Genomic DNA, 24,057 nt, shown 5'->3' with positions numbered 1-24,057 from the left:
GTCTCTTCTCCTTATATGTAGAAGGATGTTGTCTTGTGTGTGGTTCAGTAGAACACATCCAGAAGGATTGTCCTGAGCACCAGGCTGCATGTTAGTAACCTATTCTACATACAATATATTTCTCTCTGAATATCCCTCTCTTGTCAGTTCTATACAATATATTTCTATCTGTATGGCCTTCTTGTCTGTTCTATTTAATCTATTTCTATCTGAAAGTTCTGTACAGTTTCTGTCCTTAATGCACTCCAAGATGTTACTTGACTGATGTGTGTTTGTCCAATACCCCTGTAGCTAAGCAAGTGACCTTGGGCTGGCTGTTCAATAACATGAGTACTGACCATGAGGAAGTGCACGTGCCTGTGAAGAAACTCCCTCCCAAACAGGCCAAGGTAGTGATCTTCTGACCTGCCAATCAACCCAAAGGACTCGCCAGATTGGACAGGACTGACTAGCACAGAGCAGACTGCACATCCCAGGACTAAATCCATGAAGGTCACTGTTCTTGCTCAGAGCATTAAAAAAACAACATCCACAGATCCATAGTCAGTGGAAATGGATAGCTTCTCTTGAAAGAGGTCTGTGTTCTCACACCGTGGACACCGTTTTAGGAATGTATATGATTCATATGGAGGGACTAGACTATATTAGACTGGAGACTGTGGTGTGCTGTACACCAGCTAACAGGGGTGTGTTCAGTTCAATTAAACATTTGCCATGTTTAGTAATGGCTTGTACTGAACGACACATTTCCCCAAAACATTCTTGAGCAGCCCAAGTAGTGCCATGGTCTGATGTCACAGGAGAAGGAGAGGTGTGTTGGATCTATGTGAATGATATGATAAGTTCAACTGATATTATGAATTTATTTTGTATATGATGAATTTCCTTTTAATAAAGGAGGAGTTAAACAGTCCCTCTATCCTCTCCTGTATCTAAAGATGTGTTTGTCTGGTAGCCCTCTTTGTTATAGGTTTCCTGTTTAGTGATGTATTCTATCTCTTCCATCCCCAGCTGTCAAAGAGAAAAATCTAAGGTAAAACATTTAGCTTTTATTTGTTATTTACAGAATAGGTTTTGTCATTATGAGTATCATTATGTCACTGTACATTACTCGCATCAACATCTGAAATATTTATAGAAAAATTAATTAAATAAGACCTACACCACATACATGAGCTAAATTTGCTCTGAATTGTTACAGAAACGTCACAAATACTTTTTTGGGTAACTGTAAATGTAACACCTGTATTAGCAGCCACGGACAGTTCTGTATTGTTAGAATCTGTGCTGCTGTGTCAGTTCACCATCATAGACTCATGCTTAGTGTGTGAGTCAGTAGAGGGTAGTGATGAGGTCTCTCTCCAGGAAGGTGGTACATGCGCTAGCCGTCTCCTCCATAGACTTGGACCAGCCTGCCAGGTTACCTGCTACATACGGCAAAACACCTGACGTCACCTGGTTGTAGTAACACACCTGGAACACAAAATAAGACACCTGGTGTTAACACATTTGATTAATAGTGAGGTCTATGGAGGGCTACTGAAGACGTGATGAAAGCTAACAAGTTATTATACTGTGCTTATTAACCCTATAAAAAAATTAATTTAAATGACTTTCATTTATCTGCATGACTTTATATTTAGCCTCACAATGAATTGTTTCACCATTTTCTTTTCAGGAAACTAGGGCTACAAGTAGAACCCAATTTGAAATAAACAGTTGCATTCATGAATTTTATTGACAAATGTCCATTTAAAAAAATAAGATCCGCCAAAGAAAAAAAAGACAAAAAAAAGCATTTATAAGAATGTTGTAAGTACAGATGGTTTGCTCTGTGGGAAGTGAAGATCCTACTAGTGAGTGACAACTATGTGAGCTTATTGCAGTATTATAGACACTAGGTGGTGAGGGTAGGTAGCAACACATCTGCCACGCTGATCCTCAACACTAGAGCTCCCCAGGGGTGCGTGCTCAGACCCCTCCTGTACTCCCTGTTCACCCACAACTGCATGGCCAGACACGACTCCAACACCATCATTAAGTTTGCAGACGACACAACAGTGGTAGGCCTGATCACCGACAATAACGAGACAGCCTATAGAGAGGAGGTCAGAGACCTGGCCGGGTGGTGCCAGAATAACAACCTATCCCTCAACGTAACCAAGTCTAAGGAGATGATTGTGGACTACAGGAAAAGGAAGACCGAGCACGCCCCCATTCTCATCGACGGGGCTGTAGTGGAGCAGGTTGCGAGTCTTCAAGTTCTTCGGTATCCACATCACCAACAAACTAGAATGGTCCAAACACACCAAGACAGTCATGAAGAGGGCACGACAAAGCCTATTCCCCCTCAGGAAACTAAAAAGATTTGGCATGAGTCCTCAGTTCCTCAAAGGTTCTACAGCTGCAACATCGAGAGCATGCTGACTGGTTGCATCACTGCCTGGTACGGCAATTGCTCGGCCTCCGACCGCAAGGCACTACAGAGGGTAAAAATTGTCAAAGACCCCAGCCACCCTAGTCATAGACTGTTCTCTCTACTACCGCATGGCAAGCAGTGCAGGAGTGCCAAGTCTAGGACAAAAAGGCTTCCGAACCATTTTTACCCCCAAGCCATACGACTCCTGAACAGGTAAAAAAAATAGTTACATGGACTATTTGCATTGTGTTCCCCCCCCCAACCCCTCTTTTACGCTGCTGCTACTCTCTGTTTATCATATATGCATAGTCACTTTAACTATACATTCATGTACATACTACTTCAATTGGCCCGACCAACCAGTGCTCCCACACATTGGCTAACTGGGCTATCTGCATTGTGTCCCACCACCCGCCACCTACCACGCGCCAACCCCTCTTTTATGCTGCTGCTACTCTCTGTTTATCATATATGCATAGACACTTTAACCATATCTACATGTACATACTACCTCAATCAGCCTGACTAACAGGTGTCTGTATATAGCCTCACTACTGTTATTACTCACTGTCTTTTTACTGTTGTTTTTATTTCTTTACTTACCTATTGTTCACCTAATACCTTTTTTGCACTGTTGGTTAGAGCCTGTAAGTAAGCATTTCACTGTAAGGTCTACCTACACCTGTTGTATTCGGCACACGCAAAAAATAAACTTTGATTATATTTTATTTGATATGTCCTGGGATTTCCTATGCTCTTCTACATAGAGGAACCCCTTACCTTCTACTCTTGTGTGGCTTCTGAGAGTCATAGAGCAAAACATGTGTGTCCGTGAGAGTCTCAGGTTTTCATAGATAGCTTTTAATAGTTTGTAGCGCAAACCAGGAGTTAATGGCCTCTGCCGTGTGTCAGGGGTGGGACTGTAGGAGTTAATGGCCTCTGCCATGTGTCAGGGGTGGGACTGTAGGAGTTAATGGACTCTGCCATGTGTCAGGGGTGGGACTGTAGGAGTTAATGGACTGTGCCGTGTGTCAGGGGTGGGACTGTAGGAGTTAATGGCCTCTGCCGTGTGTCAGGGGTGGGACTGTAGGAGTTAATGTCCTCTGCCATGTGTCAGGGGTGGGACTGCAGGAGTTAATGGACTCTGCCATGTGTCAGGGGTGGGACTGTAGGAGTTAATGGACTCTGCCGTGTGTCAGGGGTGGGACTGTAGGAGTTAATGGACTGTGCCGTGTGTCAGGGGTGGGACTGTAGGAGTTAATAGCCTCTGCCGTGTGTCAGGGGTGGGACTGTAGGAGTTAATGGACTCTGCCGTGTGTCAGGGGTGGGACTGTAGGAGTTAATGGACTCTGCCATGTGTCAGGGGTGGGACTGTAGGAGTTAATGGACTGTGCCGTGTGTCAGGGGTGGGACTGTAGGAGTTAATGGCCTCTGCCATGTGTCAGGGGTGGGACTGTAGGAGTTAATGGACTGTGCGGTGTGTCAGGGGTGGGACTGTAGGAGTTAATGTCCTCTGCCGTGTGTGCGTGCGTGTTAGTGATGTGCAGTTCGCCAACAATTTGTTATTTTTCAACAACTCTTTTTACTGACTCGAGAGTCCGATTCGTTTTTCTGAGTGACACGTTCATTATAGTAATTTGTTCGACCTGCTGGCCGCAATGAATTCTACAGCAGGATTGATAAGTGCTCCTCCAGCTCAGTGGCTCTGGAGACATGCTCTCACTAACAACTGTCTGTCACATATGCGCGTAGGAAAATAGGCCATGCTGCAGGTAGCATAGAGAAGAAAAATACATGTTAAGAACTGTTAATTGATCTCATGGTGCAAATATGAATGCAATTAATTGATTATGTATTGTTATGATGGATACAACTTTGCACAGCCTCTGCTCAACAAACTCGAACTCGAGAATGAATGGTTTGGGAGGGGCTTCTGCAGTTCGCAAATTATATTGTGCTTATCACCCTCACAGCAGTCAAGCAGTTGCATGACACCAAGAATCATTCACAATCTAGTCCTGTTGTGGCCGCAACTAGACCTCGTTTCAAAGGAATCAAGGAATAATCGTATATGTATGACTAGCAATCACATGTACATAGTTTAAATCACAATTTTGCAAGGCTGTCACAAATGACAGCGCCAATAAGCCTTTTTTGGTGAATGAGATGTGACTCTGAGAGGCTTGTAGAGTCATGACTCGAGGTTTCAGTTCATCGTTCGCCGGTAGGGGGTCTTGCATGCACTGGGTATTACTTCATCAAATGAACAAAATTAGTTTAAAGATTTGTTCTTTTAACTGAACGACTCAAAAAGATCAAAGTCAGTAAAACGAGCCAAACTTCCCATCACTAGATGGGAATAGACCTTGATGAAAAGGTAGTGTGTGTCAACTAGGCAGCAAATGAAAAAGCCAAAACAAAATCATACAAAGCAAGACTACACGGAGGTCCAAGGGAGTGGCGTAGGCAGTCAGTGTGTTGGTGCGTCTGCCTCACCTTGCAGCTGTTGAGTCCCAGGCTGTGGATGAGGAAACCGGCACACTTGGCCTCGCTACGGAGGAAACCCTCCACAGGGGGAACTGTTGTCACAGTTACCGACCTCAGGGCCACCACATAGGGGTCACTGTAGAAGAAACACACATATAGTTACAGAAATCAGAATGAACACATAACCATCACCCCTGTAGAAGACAGGAACACACACACACAAACATCATTCTGAAGGAAACCTTACCCGTCTTTGCAGGGCTGCCTCTTTGATAGCAGGAACACAAAGTCACGGCTCTTGCCTCCATTGATGGGTGGGCATTTAATATGATATACTGTCTCTTCCTCATCCGCCCTCTCCACCTCCTCACAGCTCCTACAGAAAGAAGGGGGTGTGAGAGGTTAAAGGTTTAGTTAGTTTAATGAATATAAAGCTCTGTGTTGGTCATACTTACAGGTAGTGGTTGTCCCAAAGAGGTCGCAGCGTGAGGTCAGCCAGTAAGGTGAAGGCATGGAGGGCAGAGGTCATGACCTCCATCTGAACTTGGACACAAAGCAGCTCCACCTCCTCATGGACATACACAGCGACCTGGATACACAAACATACAACAGAGAAAAGACAACGTAAAAACAAAATGGTGTCCAACTCCAAAAAGGACAGAGAATCTCCTTTACAAAATTGCCATATAATGCCTCCGTTCATGCATGTGTGTGTTTCTTACTCTGTCACTGATGCTGCTGGCTTCCCAGTCTTGTTTCCCAGCCAGTACAGTTAGAGCTGCTACATTGTTATAGCCCAGATACACCTGCAGGGGGCGATAGGAGAGAGAGACAGTCAGCTGAGAAATAATGAGTGTATCTCAGCTTCAAACAACTTGTCATCTGGCATGGCAGCGGTGGTAGAAAAAGTTCTCAATTGTCATACTTGAGTAGAAGTAAAGATACCTTAATAGAAAATGAAAGTCACCCAGTAAAATACTACTTGAGTAAAAGTCTAAAAGTATTTGGTTTTAAATATAAGTAAGTATCAAAAGTAAAAGTATAAATTATTTCAAATTCCTTACATTAAGCAAACCAGAGTAATTTACAGATAGCCAGATGGCACACTCTAACATCCTTTACAAACAAAGCATTTGTGTTTAGTGAGTATGCCAGATCAGAGGCAGTAGGGATGACCAGGGATGTTCCCTTTAAAATACAATAATCCTGTCCTGCTCAGCATTCAAAATGTAACGAGTACTTTTGTGTGTTAGGAAAAATGTATGGAGTAAAAAGTACATTATTTTCTTTAGGAATGTAGTGAAGTAAAAGTAGTCAAAAATACTTAAGTAAAAATACTTTAAAGTACTACTTAAGTACTTTACACCACTGCATGGCAGCAATGTGGCTAGAACAATGGTTGCTGGTAGTGTCATGTTCATTACATGGCTGTAGTACCTGGTTGCTTTTGTCCCAGGGGACAGAGAGAGGAGCCTCCTCCTTACAGGATAGGATGTGCTTTCTAGCCATGCGTATTCTCTTCCTGACAATGGCAGACAGATATCTTCTCTCCCCGTCCTGGGTGGTGTATGTGACTTGGGGGAAGGCAGGTACGTCACCAGGTGTGTTAGCTAGCTGGTAGATGAGGAAGGCACTGTTGATGTGACGTGGTTTGTTCGCGGTCCACTCCTCACAGTTATAGGCCTCCACTCGGACACCTACCTCGATACTATACACACAGGCGCACACACATTTTAAATTCTGTGCTAATTACATTTCCATAGGATCCGATTATCTGAAAGGTAAGACAGATGACTAGAAGTGTTACCTGTTGTTAAATGTGTTGTTGACCACAGCCTTAAAGACCAGTCTGTCACCTACAGAGGAGGGCCCTCTGAAGCGAAACATGTCTACAGACCTCAGAGAGGGGAAGCAGCCACACAGACGACTGGAGAGAGAGAGACAGAGAGGGTTAGTAGTGTGTGTGTGTGTGTGTGTGTGTGTGTGTGTGTGTGTGTGTGTGTGTGTGTGTGTGTGTGTGTGTGTGTGTGTGTGTGTGTGTGTCTACCTGGCTGCCACTGTGGCTGCATTCTCCATCCAGGCCATGATCTGTCCTCCGAAGGTGTTGCCATGGTGATTAGCATGTGGAGGCAGTACCAGCTCGATGCTCTCTACACGCGTGAACTCTGTGGACACAGCAGACAGCGGGTCTCTCCTGCTACACACACCCGGAGAGGAATAGTTACCTGATGGAGAGGAACATGTACAGACATGGGGATTAAAAAGAGATGCAATGACACGCCTAGAACAACTAATCACCAACTCAGCAATAGCCCTCAGACAGACATGTACGTTGCTTCATCATGTGGCTCTGACAGAGAGCATTACACATAGATAACCCACTGGGCACACTATGTCATTTCAACGTGGATAATTGGGTAATTTATTTATCCGTTATTTTACCAGGTAAGTTGACTGAGAACACGTTCTCATTTGCAGCAACGACCTGGGGAATAGTTACAGGGGAGAGGAGGGGGATGAATGAGCCAATTGTAAACTGGGGATTATTAGGTGACCGTGATGGTTTGAGGGCCAGATTGGGAATTTAGCTAGGACACCGGGGTTAACACTCTTACGATAAGTGCCATGGGATCTTTAATGACCTCAGAGAGTCAGGACACCCGTTTAACGTCCCATCCAAAAGACAGCACAGGGCAGTGTGTAGGGGCATTGGGATATTTATTTTTAGACCAGAGGAAAGAGTGCCTCCTACTGGCCCTCCAACACCACTTCCAGCAGCATCTGGTCTCCCATCCAGGAACTGACCAGGATCAACCCTGCTTAGCTTCAGAAGCAAGCCAACAGTGGTATGCAGGGTGGTATGCTGCTGGTAACATTTGGTTGAGATGTTGATCAATGAGATTACCCACTCAAAAAGACAGCCAAAGGTTTATTGAATTTCCAATGTGTTATCACTACATTTCCAACCATTCAAAAGAAGAGCAAAGTTCAATTGGGAATAAAATGTCAGATATTTAGTTTATTTATTCAACAGATTAATGTGATATCACTGTACTCCATCTAATAGCAGAACTAAATTACCTGGATTCCAGTTGAGATTACATTAAAAGTGCAAGTGATCCATGCTGTTTGAGATATTGCGCAGATTATTAAAGAAATTGTGAAGATCTCCACAGACCCGCCATCTTCAACTTGCATGACTTATACGATTACATAAGAAGATATGTATAGTCATAGTAACCTCAATGTGGCCATGGATTTGTTACTCATTTTAAGGTTGAATGTTACATAACTTTAGGCTATTTGCTGTATTACAAAAGTAGTATTGAATTGTGTTTGGTTGACAACGCAACCAAATATCAACATTAAAAAGACATATCTACTGCTTGAATAGTTCCATCTGAGCCACTGTTATGTTTGGTTGAGTTGGAGACATGATTCTAATATAACATGTGTTAACTTATCAACAAGTTAACACACTATTTATTGTATTTTAAAAAGTGATAATGAATTATGTTTGGTTGTCAACACATATAACGTCTGCTTGGATAGTTCCATCTGAGCCACTGACTTATTCTGGCTTTAATTCCAGTTTGTCTACAAACTAATAATTAATATGTTGGAGTCACGTCTCCATCTCAACCAAAAATCTAAGTTACAGAATAGGACTAAATCAAATCAAACTCTAAATGAACTTCAAATATAGTTTGATTTGATTTAGTCCTATTCTCTAACTTAGATTTTTGGTTGAGATGGAGAAGTGACTCCAACATATTAATTATTAATTTGTAGACAAGCTGGAATTAAAGCCAGAATAAGTCAGTGGTACAGATGGAACTATCCAAGCAGAAGATACATCTCCTTCAAATGTTGATATCTGGTTGGTTTGACAACTAAACACAATTCAATATCACTACATTTTAAATCAAGCTTGAAACCCCAGGTCGATTGTATGGTCTATTTTTAGTTGATTACTGGGATCAATCAAACATTTCCCGTTGATGTCTTTGTAAATGCTATATAGGCTTACATAGCATCATTGATGATTGATAAAGTATGGTCACATTTCATTTGCTCTGTTAAACCTACCCTTTGGAATGACTTTGATCGTAACAGTGAATCTATTTTGTTTTGAGATCTTTCAACAATCATTCTCACGATAGCACATTGATAACAGATCTAACAGCTGGGCTTAGTTAATACCTTGGATGTGAGACCAACATGTAGCTGTAGATAGATACATTTTCCAGTAGGAGGTGCTGCCCAGCCTATAGTTTTTTTTCTGGATAGTGGATTTAACTTACAAAATCTTACATTGTTTAAAAAGTACAAATTCAACATAATTTATACAAGGTTTTTGTATTTTGAAATGTGGTTTCCATGATGACATAATACTGTGGTTGAAATTTCACTCTAACAACAGTTTACATTGATTACTTTTTTTAGAAACACTTTTTTCCCCCACATGGTTACGTTGAAACAACGTTGATTCAACCAGTTTGTGCCCAGTGGATCTGAAAAGAAATTTGTGTTGGCTCTTCTCTTTGTGTTGGTGTGTATGTGAGTGTGGATGTCTTTCTCTGTCCTCTTGCTGACTCTTAGCCCTTTCCATCAGAGCACTGTACCAAACAAACTCTATCTCTCCTCTTTCTCAGCTACAAAGGTATTTATTTGTTTATATTTGCCGATTGAAAATGAGTTCAAGGGGCAATTATAGTTCCTCTCAGAACAAGATAACCTAAGTCAAGATAACGATACAGATTAGGACACAATATCCCAGGCTGACACACACACACACACACACAGATGTGAGAGAGGAGCGAGAGAGAGAATGAGAGAGAGAGAAATAGAGAGAGGTCTAGACATAGAGAGAGAGAAATACAGAGAGACTGACCGTTGGCTAGTGTGTGGTAGTCTTGTAGCAAGGTACTGAAGGTCTGTTCATTGTAAAGGCGAAGTCTTCGTCTCTCTGAGGCCAGAGAATGCTGCAGCTGCTCCTCTGCAGAACACAGATCCTCCACCGGCCGCAACAACACCTTCTGTGGTCCCGCTGGCTTTCCAACAAAGGTGGAGTAGGCCACACATACCAACCTCTCCACATGTTCCCTCACATCCTGCACTGACACACGGATTCCAACCTACACACACACAATTGTTATATTATACATTCAAATATATATAATACTTGTACATGCGTGCATATGTGTGTGTGTGTGCGCGGGTGCGTGCGTGTGTGTAGTCTTACCTCCATGCTAGTGGTGAACGCTCTGTTGACTTTGGACTTAATGGTCATCACCTGACCAACCCTGCAAACAACATTAGAAATATTAAAAACGTTACTTGCATTTGATTGATTGATTGACTGATTGGTTGACGCGTACCTTCCAGTCTCCTCAAACTGGATGTCGTCCATGGATAGTGTGACACATGCCATCCCAGCATGACGCTCAGCTAAGGGACACACACACACACACACACACACACAGTTATCTCACATTGTTAACCTTTATATTTACAGTATTTATGTTTCATCTCTCCAACTGTGGCCCAAACTACAATTACAGTGACATGCCAATCCTTAACATCCTCATGGTGGATAACACAAATCTCTTATTATGTGTTATTGTGAGCACACACACACACACACACACACACACACACACACACACACACACACACAGGAATGTTAGTAGGTGAGGGGTCAGTGCACTGCTGTTACCCTGTCTGTCCAGCAATGGCCACTGAAGGTCAGCTCTGTCACACACACCCTACTTGCGTAACTGAGGTGGTGTGTGTGGGGGTGTGTGTGTGAGGTGGCAGACACTACCCCTGACATCTAATCCGTTTCTATTCCTGAACTCTGAACTGTTCCTAGTCTCTATATTGTTAACATTTGCTCAGCATTTCCACCAGAGGAAACTCTCCACCTGATATTTAAATATACACATACAGATGGGAATAGCAGTGTAAAGTTTCCATGAACTTTACATGGTCTACTTGTCTGTCTTCTTTGCATGGAAACAGACACAAAGACACACACATACACACACAGCCACATGCGCGCGCACCAGCACACACACACACACTATATACTGACCAGCGAGGCAGGCGATTGTGTCCATCCATTTGAGTAGCTGCCCAGCACTCAGGTCTCCTTGGTGATCTGCATGGCATGGCTGTATAGACTGGCACATCTGGACATCCATAGGAGCAGGGGTTTGCACACGACATGAGCCCAGGAGAGGAGCAGCCTGAGCAGACCGATGCTTCTTGATCTCTTGGTCCTTATGGGGCTCCACAGGGCATGACCCCCGGTGTACACCCAGGCTCGGAGCATATTGAGTGGGCACAGGGACAGGCCCCTTCAGATCCCGGAGGTAGTGGTTGTCCAGAGTGAAGCCATTCTGGAGGCTTTGGGTCATCATGACCCTGTTGCTTCTCTGAGTAAGTGCAGAGAAAATCAGTATACCAGCCTATCTGAGTCCCTGAGTGAGAGCAAGTGAGCGAGATGGCATTGTAACACCACTCTGTCCCTCCCTCCTTCCCTCTCTCCGTCTGTAAATCTTATCTGTGGTAAATCTTATCTGCGGCTCTAAGCCCTATGACGTAAACACACACCGTTACACACTGTGGCAATGAGTTTCAATCATAGTTCTCACTCAATTTGATGACACGCTCCGACTTTGGGGGGTCTGGCAAGGGAGATGGAAAACTGGACTGGAAACGGCCACCAAACAGCGCCAAACTCAGTCACATGATATGACACACAATCCTCTACATTCTTGAAACTTGGCTGGTACACAGACGTGCGTGCGCACACACATACCTAACACACACTACAGATGGACTCTGACAGCCCGGTGTGCTGATAGTACTCGTGACCCCGGAATAGACCAATAATATCTATCTGCAGACTGCAGTAACTACAAGGGATGATTATAGCCTACCTTATCATGGAGTTTGAGGAGAAACAGAGAAAACTAAATCATACAGCTGTTTTTTTATTTTTTTACATATAACTTTGGATGCTAGCTAGCAAGCAGACCTCCTTGAAGATAGACCAAAGTATCAGCTATCATACCATGTAAAGGAACAACCTCCACGTTTCTCTCAGAAAATGCAACTAACTGGATTTATGTCAACTCCGTCAGACACTCCGTCAGAATTTTACCATTCCTGTCCAACAAGTGTTTAAATGCCTTGATTATTTCATTCTAAAATTAGATTTTTTAAATATGCAATACAATAAGGGGTCCTTATGGTATGGCTGACCCTGCTCATTTCTGATTCATTTAGGGTTATAGGCAAGTCTGATGGAGTTAACCAACACATCTTTTAGGAATCAACATTTTGAGATAAATATGATTTAAAGTCAAATGGGGCTATTGCAAGAAACTACATATGATCATTTTTCTGTTTGCATCCATTATTGACAGGTTTTAGAATTTTTTTGGGAGAGTTTGAAACTGGTCTCCTTGGCTCCGGACAAGGGTATTGAAATGAATAGTATCACCAGTATTTTGAAAATATCCCCCCAAAATATTTTCCCTCATAGATTCCCCTAAATTAAAATGTTAAGCTCAAATAATGCAACAAAATACATGTTTTTTTCAACTATAAAAATGTTTCCCTGTCGGAAAAAGATTGTCCCAGCTTTCAAGAATCGCTGATCTAATTTCCTATTGGATGCTTTCTTCATTCATAAAGACTTTTTATTCAATTTTGATACATTTATTAGCAGAGACCATGTGATATGGAGTGTCATTCTAACTTGTAGGGGACATGGGGCCATCAGTTGGACATTGCAGTTGGACATTGATTAGATCACTATATATACACAAATGTATGTGGACACCCCTTCAAATGAGTTAATTCGTTTTTTTCAGCCACATCCGTTGCTGACAGGTGTATACAATCTAGCACACAGCCATGCAATCTCCATGGCTAAACAGTGTAGAATGGCCTTAAGAGCTCAGTGACTTTCAACGTGGCGCTGTCATAGGATGCCACCTTTCCAACAAGTCAGTTTGTCATATTTCTGCCTTGCTAGAGCTGCCTCAGTCAACTGACAGTGCTGTTAATTTGAAGAGGAAACGTCTAGGAGCAGCAACGTGTAGTGGTAGGCCACATGAGCTCACAGAACGGGACCGCTGACTGCTGAAGTGCGTCTGTCCTCGTTTGCAACACTCACTACCGAGTTCCAAACTGCCTCTGGGAGCAACATCAGCACAATAACTGTTCGTAGGGAGTGACCGAGCAGCTGCATACAAGCCTAAGATCACCATGTGCAATGCCAAGCGTCGGCTGGAGGGGTGTAAAGCTCGCTGCCATTGGACTCTGGAGAAGTGGAAATGTGTTCACCATCTGGCAGTCTGATGGACAAATCTGGGTTTGGCGGATGCCAGGAGAACGCGACCTGCCTCAATGCATAATGCCAACTGTAAAGTCTGGTGGAGGAGGAATAATGGTCTGGGGTTGGTTTCCATGGTTTGGGCAGACCCGTTAGTTCCAGTGAAGGGAAATCTTAACGCTACAGCATACAATGACATTCTAGACGATTCTGTGCTTCCAACTTTGTGGCAATAGTTTGGGGGAAAGCCCTTTCCTACTTTAGTATGACAATGCCCCCATGCACAAAGCCAGGTCCATACAGAAATGGTTTGTCGAGATTGGTATGGAAGAAATTGACTGGCCTGCACAGAGCCCTGACCTCAACCCCATCGAACACCTTTGGGATGAATTGGAACGCCGACTGAAAGCCAGGGCTAATCGCTCAACATCAGTGCCTGACCACACTAATGCTTAGCAATGTTCCAACATCTTGTGGAAAGCCTTGCCAGAAGAATGGAGGCTGATATAGTCATGTAGTGTATCTTCAATCTACTGTTTGATCAGGAACTGGGTCAAGTGGGCAGGTTACCGCACTGGGCACACACTGGTTGAATCAACATTGTTTCCAAGTCATTTACACCGAAATTACGTTGAAACAACGTGGACTAGATGTTGAATAGAGTATGTGCCAAGCGAGACAAAAGGTGCTCTTTGCTATCATCCAGGCCCCCGATCAAGATAGCAATAAAACAAACATGAGCTGTGGAATGACAAACTCTTGTGTTTTTAAATTATCTAGACAAATTAATACATGAAGGAATTCAATTAATTCACTCATCCTGAAAGATATATTAGTGAAAACACATGTTGGGGATATTATCTTGAAACTCCGTCAGTATAGCAGAAGGGGCAGTGTGTAAACTCCAAATCTGATTGGCTGTTGTCTCATTCCCCCTCCGCAAACGAGATCCCGGAGCCTTGGTGAGAAACGTGTTTTGTTTTGAGAGTGCTCTTTTAATTTGTTAAACTTTCTCAGAAACATTGAAAACCTTGAACAGAATGGGCCTGTTGCAACCATCGATGACTACCAGGTTATCGCCAGCTGATCTCTCCTTAATAAACAATCACATACAATCACCCGCACAGCTGATCTCTCCTTAATAAACAATCACATACAATCACCCGCACAGCTGATCTCTCCTTAATAAACAATCACATACAATCACCCGCACAGCTGATCTCTCCTTAATAAACAATCACATACAATCACCCGCACAGCTGATCTCTCCTTAATAAACAATCACATACAATCACCCGCACAGCTGATCTCTCCTTAATAAACAATCACATACAATCACCCGCACAGCTGATCTCTCCTTAATAAACAATCACATACAATCACCCGCAAAGCTGATCTAATTTGCATACTTTGTTGGCCATCATATTACCATTCCCTAAAGCTGATGTCTGTGTTAACTTTTAAGTTCTGCATTCAACCAAAATCTCTGTTATAAAAAAAACTTGTTTGCCCCTCACACAACAGATCACTTGATGTCGCTTCGGTGTCAAACAAGCTTGAAAGCAGACCGCTTTTTGGAGAGAAAAAACGATATTGCCTTCTCACTTCCAGGATTGTTGAACGTTGGTCAAACATTTTAAGGTTTACAATCTAGCTAGTTAGCTACATCAATGTAGAACCGCAATATTGCGACAAGAATACACAAAACATGCATGCTAGCTACACTGAACAAAAATATAAATGCAATATGTAAAGGGTTTCATGAGCTGAATTAAAACAAACCAGAAAGTTGCCATATGAACAAAAATATTATTTATCTAAAATTTTGTGCACAAATGTGTTAGTGAGCATTTCTCCCTTTCCAAGATAATGTATCCACCTGACAGGTGTGGCATATCAAGGAGCTGATTAAACAGCATGATCATTACACAGGTGCACCTTGTGCTGCGGACAAAAAAGGCCACTCTAAAAAGTGCAGTTCTGTCACCCAACACATCTCAAGGAGTGTGCAATTGGCATGCTGACTGCAGAAATGTCCACCAGAGCTGTTAACAGATAATTGAATGTTCCTTTCTGAACCATAAGCCGCCTGCAATGTTGTTTTAGAGAATTTAGCAGTACGTCCAACCGGCCTCACTACCTCAGACCACGTGTAACCACACCAGCCCAGGACCTCCCCATCTGGCTTCTTCACCTGCGGGATCATCTGGGTCCAGCCACCCGGACAACTGATGAAACTGTGGGTTTGCACAACTGAAGAATTTCTGCAAAAACTGTCAGAAACCGTCTCAGGGAAGCTCATCTGTGTGCTCATTGTCCTCACCAAGGTCTTGGCCTGACTAGTTCAGCGTCATGGGAAAATGCTCACCTTCGATGGCCACTGGCACGCTGGAGAAGTGTGCTCTTCTTGGATGAATCCCGGTTTCAACTGTACCGGGCACATGGCAGACAGAAACCATTTCAGGGAAGGTCATCTGTGTGCTCGTCGTCCTTACCAGGGTCTTGGCCTGACTGTAGTTCGGCGTGTATGGCGTCGTGTGGGCGAGCGGTTTGCTGATGTCAATGTTGTGATTAGAGTGCCCCATGGTGCCTGTGGGGTTATGGTATGGGCAGGCATAAACTGGCATAGGCTACAGACAATGAACACAATTGCATTTTATCGATGGCAATTTGAATGCACAGAGATGTTTCCGCATGATAATGCACGGACCCATGTCGCAAGGATCTGTACGCAATTCCTGGAAGCTGAAATGAAAATGTCCCAGTTCTTCCATGGCCTGCATACTCATCAGACATGTCACCCATTCCGCATATTTGGGATGCTCTGGACCGACGTGTAAGACAGCGTGTTCCAGTTCCTGCCAATATCCAGCAAGTTCACATAGCCATTGAAGAGGAGTGGGGTAACATTCCACAATCAACAGCCTGATGAACTCTATGCGAAGTGTGTTGTGCAGCATGAGGCAATTGGTGGTCACACCAGATAGTGTGACCGCCATATCTGTGAGCAACAGATGCATTTCCATATTCCCAGTCATGTGAAATCCATAGATTAGGTCCTAATTCACTTTTATAAATTGACTGATTTCATTTTATGAACTGTAACTCAGTAAAATCTTAGACATTGTTGCATGTTTTTGTTCAGTGTCGTTTCAGTAAACTACCAGCCGTACAGTAAACTACCAGCCGTACAGTAAACTACCAGCCGTACAGTAAACTACCAGCCGTACAGTAAACTACCAGCCGTACAGTCGCCTCTGTTCATTCATCCTTGGTGCATTTAGACAGACCCATTTTCATAAATCTCAAATGGCTTTATGATGCTCTCTCATATCTTATTCTGTACCCCATCTCTCTCATGTCTCCTCCTGTACCCCATCTCTCTCATATCTCCCTCATCTCCTCCTGTAGCCCATCTCTCTCATATCTTCTTCTGTAGCCCATCTCTCTCATATCTTCTTCTGTAGCCCATCTCTCTCATATCTGCTTCTGTAGCCCATCTCGCTCATATCTTCTTCTGTAGCCCATCTCTCTCATATCTTCTTCTGTAGCCCATCTCGCTCATATCTTCTTCTGTACCCCATCTCTCTCATATCTCCTCCTGTACCCTATCTCTCTCATATCTCCTCCTGTACCCCATCTCTCTCATATCTCCCTCATCTCCTCCTGTAGCCCATCTCTCTCATATCTTCTTCTGTAGCCCATCTCTCTCATATCTTCTTCTGTAGCCCATCTCTCTCATATCTTCTTCTGTAGCCCATCTCTCTCATATCTTCTTCTGTAGCCCATCTCGCTCAAATCTTCTTCTGTAGCCCATCTCTCTCATATCTTCTTCTGTAGCCCATCTCTCTCATATCTCCCTCATCTCCTCTTGTACCCCATCTCTCTCATCCTCATCTCATCCTGTACCCCATCTCATCCTCATCTCCTCGTGTACCGCATCTCTCTCATCGTCTCCCTAATGTCCTCCTGTACCCCATCTCTCTCATCCTCATCTCATCCTGTACCCCAATTCTCATCGCTCCCTCATCTCCTCCTGTACCCTCTCCCATCTCCTCTTGTACCCCATCTCTCTCATCCTAATCTCCTCATGTACCCCATCTCATCCTCATCTCCTCCTGTACCCCATCTCATCCTCATCTCCTCCTGTACCCCATCTCATCCTCATCTCCTCCTGTACCCCATCTCTCTCATCGTCTCCCTAATGTCCTCCTGTACCCCATCTCTCATCCTCATCTCATCCTGTACCCCATCTCTCTCATCCTCATCTCATCCTCTACCCCATCTCTCTCATCCTCATCTCCTCCTGTACCCCATCTCTTTCATCCTCATCTCCTCCTGTACCCCAAATCTCTCATCCTCATCTCCTCCTGTACCCCATCTCTCTCATCATCTCCTTAATGTCCCCCTGTATCCCAACTCTCTCATCCTGTACCCCAACTCTCATCACTCCCTCATCTCCTCCTGTACCCTCTCTCTCTCATCTCCTCCTGTACCCCAACTCTCTCATATCTCCCTCATATTCTCATGTGCCCCACTTCTCTCATCCTCATCTCCTCCTCTACCCCAACTCTCTCATCCTCATCTCCTCCTTTACCCCATCTCTCTCATCCTCATCTCCTCCTGTACCCTCTCTCATCTCCTCCTGTACCCCATCTCTCTCATCTCCTCCTGTACCCCATCTCTCTCATCCTCATCTCATCCTGTACCCCATCTCTCTCATCCTCATCTCCTCCTGTACTTCAAGTTCTTCGGTATCCACATCACCAACAAACTAGAATGGTCCAAACACACCAAGACAGTCGTGAAGAGGGCACGACAAAGCCTATTCCCCCTCAGGAAACTAAAAAGATTTGGCATGAGTCCTCAGTTCCTCAAAGGTTCTACAGCTGCAACATCGAGAGCATGCTGACTGGTTGCATCACTGCCTGGTACGGCAATTGCTCGGCCTCCGACCGCAAGGCACTACAGAGGGTAAAAATTGTCAAAGACCCCAGCCACCCTAGTCATAGACTGTTCTCTCTACTACCGCATGGCAAGCGGTACCGGAGTGCCAAGTCTAGGACAAGAAGGCTTCTCAACAGTTTTACCCCCAAGCCATACGACTCCTGAACAGGTAATCAAATGGTTACCCGGACTATTTGCATTGTGTTCCGCCCCAACCCCTCTTTTATGCTGCTGCTACTCTCTGTTCATCATACAGTGCCTTGTGAAAGTATTCGGCCCCCTTGAACTTTGCGACCTTTTGCCACATTTCAGGCTTCAAACATAAAGATATAAAACTGTATTTTTTTGTGAAGAATCAACAACAAGTGGGACACAATCATGAAGTGGAACGACATTTATTGGATATTTCAAACTTTTTTAACAAATCAAAAACTGAAAACTTGGGCGTGCAAAATTATTCAGCCCCCTAAAGTTAATACTTTGTAGCGCCACCTTTTGCTGCGATTACAGCTGTAAGTCGCTTGGGGTATGTCTCTATCAGTTTTGCACATTGAGAGACTGACATTTTTTTCCCATTCCTCCTTGCAAAACAGCTCAAGCTCAGTGAGGTTGGATGGAGAGCATTTGTGAACAGCAGTTTTCAGTTCTTTCCACAGATTCTCGATTGGATTCAGGTCTGGACTTTGACTTGGCCATTCTAACACCTGGATATGTTTATTTTGAACCATTCCATTGTAGATTTTGCTTTATGTTTTGGATCATTGTCTTGTTGGAAGACAAATCTCCGTCCCAGTCTCAGGCCTTTTGCAGACTCCATCAGGTTTTTTTCCAGAATGGTCCTGTATTTGGCTCCATCCATCTTCCCATCAATTTTAACCATCTTCCCTGTCCCTGCTGAAGAAAAGCAGGCCCAAACCATGATGCTGCCACCACCATGTTTGACAGTGGGGATGGTGTGTTCAGGGTGTTGCTTTTACGCCAAACATAACGTTTTGCATTGTTGCCAAAAAGTTCAATTTTGGTTTCATCTGACCAGAGCACATTCTTCCACATGTTTGGTGTGTCTCCCAGGTGGCTTGTGGAAAACTTTAAACAACACTTTTTATGGATATCTTTAAGAAATGGCTTTCTTCTTGCCACTCTTCCATAAAGGCCAGATGTGTGCAATATACGACTGATTGTTGTCCTATGGACAGAGTCTCCCACCTCAGCTGTAGATCTCTGCAGTTCATCCAGAGTGATCATGGGCCTCTTGGCTGCATCTCTGATCAGTCTTCTCCTTGTATGAGCTGAAAGTTTAGAGGGACGGCCAGGTTTTGGTAGATTTGCAGTGGTCTGATACTCCTTCCATTTCAATATTATCGCTTGCACAGTGCTCCTTGGGATGTTTAAAGCTTGGGAAATCTTTGTATCCAAATCCGGCTTTAAAAACTTCTTCACAACAGTATCTCGGACCTGCCTGGTGTGTTCCTTGTTCTTCATGATGCTCTCTGCGCTTTTAACGGACCTCTGAGACTATCACAGTGCAGGTGCATTTATACGGAGACTTGATTACACACAGGTGGATTGTATTTATCATCATTAGTCATTTAGGTCAACATTGGATCATTCAGAGATCCTCACTGAACTTCTGGAGAGAGTTTGCTGCACTGAAAGTAAAGGGGCTGAATAATTTTGCACACCCAAGTTTTCAGTTTTTGATTTGTTAAAAAAGTTTGAAATATCCAATAAATGTCGTTCCACTTCATGATTGTGTCCCACTTGTTGTTGATTCTTCACAAAAAAATACAGTTTTATATCTTTATGTTTGAAGCCTGAAATGTGGCAAAAGGTCGCAAAGTTCAAGGGGGCCGAATACTTTCGCAAGGCACTGTATCTTCTTCTGTAGCCCATCTCTCTCATATCTTCTTCTGTAGCCCATCTCTCTCATATCTTCTTCTGTAGCCCATCTCTCATATCTTCTTCTGTAGCCCATCTCTCTCATATCTTCTTATGTGCCCCATCTCTCTCATATCTCCCTCACCTCCTCCTGTACACCATCTCTCTCATATCTCCCTCACCTCCTCCTGTACACCATCTCTCTCATATCTCCCTAATGTCCTCCTGTACCCCATCTCTCTCATCCTCATCTCATCCTGTACCCCAATTCTCATCGCTCCCTCATCTCCTCCTGTACCCTCTCCCATCTCCTCTTGTACCCCATCTCTCTCATCCTAATCTCCTCATGTACCCCATCTCATCCTCATCTCCTCCTGTACCCCATCTCATCCTCATCTCCTCCTGTACCCCATCTCATCCTCATCTCCTCCTGTACCCCATCTCTCTCATCGTCTCCCTAATGTCCTCCTGTACCCCATCTCTCATCCTCATCTCATCCTGTACCCCATCTCTCTCATCCTCATCTCATCCTCTACCCCATCTCTCTCATCCTCATCTCCTCCTGTACCCCATCTCTTTCATCCTCATCTCCTCCTGTACCCCAAATCTCTCATCCTCATCTCCTCCTGTACCCTAATTCTCTCATCCTCATCTCCTCCTGTACCCCATCTCTCTCATCATCTCCTTAATGTCCCCCTGTATCCCAACTCTCTCATCCTGTACCCCAACTCTCATCACTCCCTCATCTCCTCCTGTACCCTCACTCTCTCATCTCCTCCTGTACCCCAACTCTCTCATATCTCCCTCATATTCTCATGTGCCCCACTTCTCTCATCCTCATCTCCTCCTCTACCCCAACTCTCTCATCCTCATCTCCTCCTTTACCCCATCTCTCTCATCCTCATCCCCTCCTGTACCCTCTCTCATCTCCTCCTGCACCCCATCTCTCTCATCCTCATCTCCTCCTGTACCCCATCTCTCTCATCCTCATCTCATCCTGTACCCCATCTCTCTCATCCTCATCTCCTCCTGTACCCCATCTCTCTCATCCTCATCTCATCCTGTACCCCATCTCTCTCATCCTCATCTCCTCCTGTACCCCATCTCTCTCATCCTCATCTCCTCCTGTACCCCTTCTCTCTCATCTTCATCTCCTCCTGTACCCCATCTCTCTCATCCTCATCTCCTCCTGTACATCATCCCTCTCATCCTCATCTCCTCCTGTACCCTAATTCTCTCATCCTCATCTCCTCCTGTACCCCAATTCTCTCATCCTCATCTCCTCCTGTACCCCAATTCTCTCATCCTCATCTCCTCCTGTACACTCTCTCTCATCTCCTCCAACTATCTCATCCTCATCTCCTCCTTTACCCCATCTCTGTCATCCTCATCTCCTCCTGTACCCCAAATCTCTCATCCTCATCTCCTCCTGTACCGCAATTCTCTCATCCTCATCTCCTCCTGTACCCCAATTCTCTCATCCTCATCTCCTCCTGTACCCTCTCTCATCTCCTCCTGTACCCCAAATCTCTCATCCTCATCTCCTCCTGTACCCCATCTCTCTCATCCTCATCTCCTCCTGTGCTTCAACTCTCTCATATCTCCCTCATCTCCTCCTGTACCCCAAATCTCTCATCTCTTCCTGTTCCCCAACTCTCTCATATCTCCCTCACCACCTCCTGTATCCCATCTCTCTCATCCTCTCCCTAATCTCCTTCTGTACCCCATTTCTCTCATCCTCTCCCTAATCTCTTTCATATCTCCCCCATCTCCTCTCTAGAGATGAGTAGCTGTTTTCTGAATTAGGAAAGGTTAAAGTCCTTTCTTTAAGACCGCCTGGATGGGCCACCCCTAAACTGGCTTCCTCTCTAGGTTTGTTCCCTCTAGGGAGTTTTTCCTGACCACTGTGCTAGGCTGGGTAACTGACTGTAAAGCACTTTCTGACAACTACTAATGTAAAAAAAGGTTTTATAAAACACATTTAATTGATACAAGGGTTCTGAGGATGGCTACCTGAGGAAGACTGCACTGGGGACCGGCAGAAGCAGATCTAACAGAGAACAGGACCAGCAAGGAACCTGTTCAGATCAGCACCAGGAGAGAACCTCCCCTCTCTTCCTCTATGATGATGATGATGGATCAGTGTGTTGTACACAGTAGTGGTGCTTCTCTACTCCTGCAGCTACTTCACTCCTGTCCTCTACTTCAGAGACTCAACCCTTGGTATGTAGCTAGACAACACTGGCTGATTTACAAGAGAAAGTTATTTTTCTTCTCATCCAGTCATTCTCTTCCCCCTATCTTCCATCTCTCTGTGAAGATTCTGCTTTGATGAATCTCTCTCTCTCTAAGGGTATGAGGGTGTGTTTAGAGGAGGTATGGGACAGTGTTAATCCTAACTACTACTTCTGTAGACTACAGAATGGACCCTGGGATATCATCACACAACAGGTTGGTACCGCTCTCCTCCTTTTCCCCCCCTCTACACATATCTCTCCATCCCTTTCTTTATTCCCCCCCCCCCCCATCTACCATTCACTCACTTAACACTTCTATGGTTACCTTTTTCTCCCGACTCTCTCATTTACTAGGCCAGTCGTTCTTTGTGCTCCAACTCTGCAGGACAGAAGTGTTTATGAAGCCTGTAGGTCAAGCTGCCCTGGAGGTACAGCTATGAGTCAGAGACTCAAACCACATTATATCTGAGAGTAATAATAAGAAGAAGAAGAAGAAGGTGGCTTATATTTGTACTATTTCACAAGTGTGTATTAATATGCATGTGTGAATTGGAGATGTGTTTTTTTTGTATATCCATTTCCCCGAGACACCCTCGGAGAGTGGGTTCACAGCGAGGGTCTGCCATTATCAAAGGCGACCCTGGAGCAATTAGGGTTAAGTGCCTGGCTCAAGGGCATAGACAGATTTTTCACCTTGTTGGCTCGGGGATTCAAACTAGCGACCTTTTGGTTTCTAGCCCAACACTCTAACGGCTAAGCGACCTGCCGCTGAGTATTACACCTGTATATTTTATTGTGTGTGACCTTTTCCCTCTACCTCGCTCTGTACAGACAGGTGAACTACATAGTGAGCTGGCTCAGTGTGGTGGGTCCTATAGTGGGACTTGACATTCCTTTCAGCTACTGTAAACAGGTATCTGCTGCACACCACACACACTCCCTCCACAGCCCCCTGCCCTTGGGACACAGACAGACTGAGTGGACCTCTCACAAACAAGCATCACATCTAGTGTGGACAACATGTGACACAAAAGTGAATTTCTACTGTAACCACATTTGGCTACAGCTTGAGAGAGGCGTGTTGATGAGGCCTGTCCAGTGGGCAGAAGAGGAGAGTGAGGAGGGTTATGGCTAGAAGGAATACAGCTTTTGTCAAAATAACATCAAGTTTAATTGTTTTGCATTTGAATTCTAACCCTTTTCTTAACCTTAACCCAATTATCCTAACCTGCTGCATAAATTCTGCTAATCTACTACAAAAAGTCAAATCTGACAAAAACTGTATCCCATCTGGTCAAAACCAGTGACAAAGAGACCGACGCCCAGCAGATCTAAAGAGAACCAGTGTGTGACGCACTGCTGACACCTACTTGTGAGAAAGAAACATTACAATGTTTCAGCCATGTCAGAACTGCTAGGATGATTCAGCCGGGTGGACTAAAGGAGCGGGATCCCCAAAGACAAGTAGATCTGGACAGAGTCCACTATGTGCATGAGCGCTGATATCTGTGAAAAGGAAACAGACACCTTTCCTTCTGTCAGAGACAGAGCAGACCTGGTCATAGGAGACTAGACAACCATGGAGCAATCAAATATATATTTATTCATTTCTATGGGAGCAACTCTATCCAACTCTATTCCAAATTTGTTTTGGAATAATAAAGTACATTGTATCCCTGTCTGGGGGACTGAAGATTAAATCAGCCATTACAGATGTGTTTCCCATGTCCTCTGACCTT

The 24,057-nt window shown here is 44.2% G+C and overlaps 1 protein-coding gene across 1 annotated transcript; it reads right to left on the bottom strand.

The window, feature by feature from the left end:
- Nucleotides 1-1,034: 1,034 nt before the first annotated feature.
- LOC110523420 (acetyl-coenzyme A thioesterase) lies at nt 1,035-11,619 on the bottom strand. Its single transcript, XM_036977048.1, has 12 exons — nt 11,004-11,619; nt 10,288-10,357; nt 10,152-10,212; nt 9,801-10,044; nt 6,954-7,131; nt 6,714-6,833; nt 6,344-6,614; nt 5,629-5,712; nt 5,362-5,495; nt 5,154-5,282; nt 4,916-5,042; nt 1,035-1,473 (listed from the first exon to the last, which is right to left on the bottom strand). The coding sequence occupies exons 1-12, from the start codon at nt 11,329-11,331 to the stop codon at nt 1,333-1,335; spliced, it is 1,887 nt and encodes a 628-aa protein (XP_036832943.1). The 5' UTR covers nt 11,332-11,619; the 3' UTR covers nt 1,035-1,332.
- Between the last annotated feature and the right edge of the window lie 12,438 nt (nt 11,620-24,057).

This window comes from Oncorhynchus mykiss, chromosome 5 (genome assembly GCF_013265735.2).
Source record: "Oncorhynchus mykiss isolate Arlee chromosome 5, USDA_OmykA_1.1, whole genome shotgun sequence".
Lineage (NCBI taxonomy): Eukaryota > Metazoa > Chordata > Actinopteri > Salmoniformes > Salmonidae > Oncorhynchus > Oncorhynchus mykiss.
Note: the sequence above shows the minus strand (reverse complement) of the source record. Positions and strands in the feature narration are given on the sequence as shown.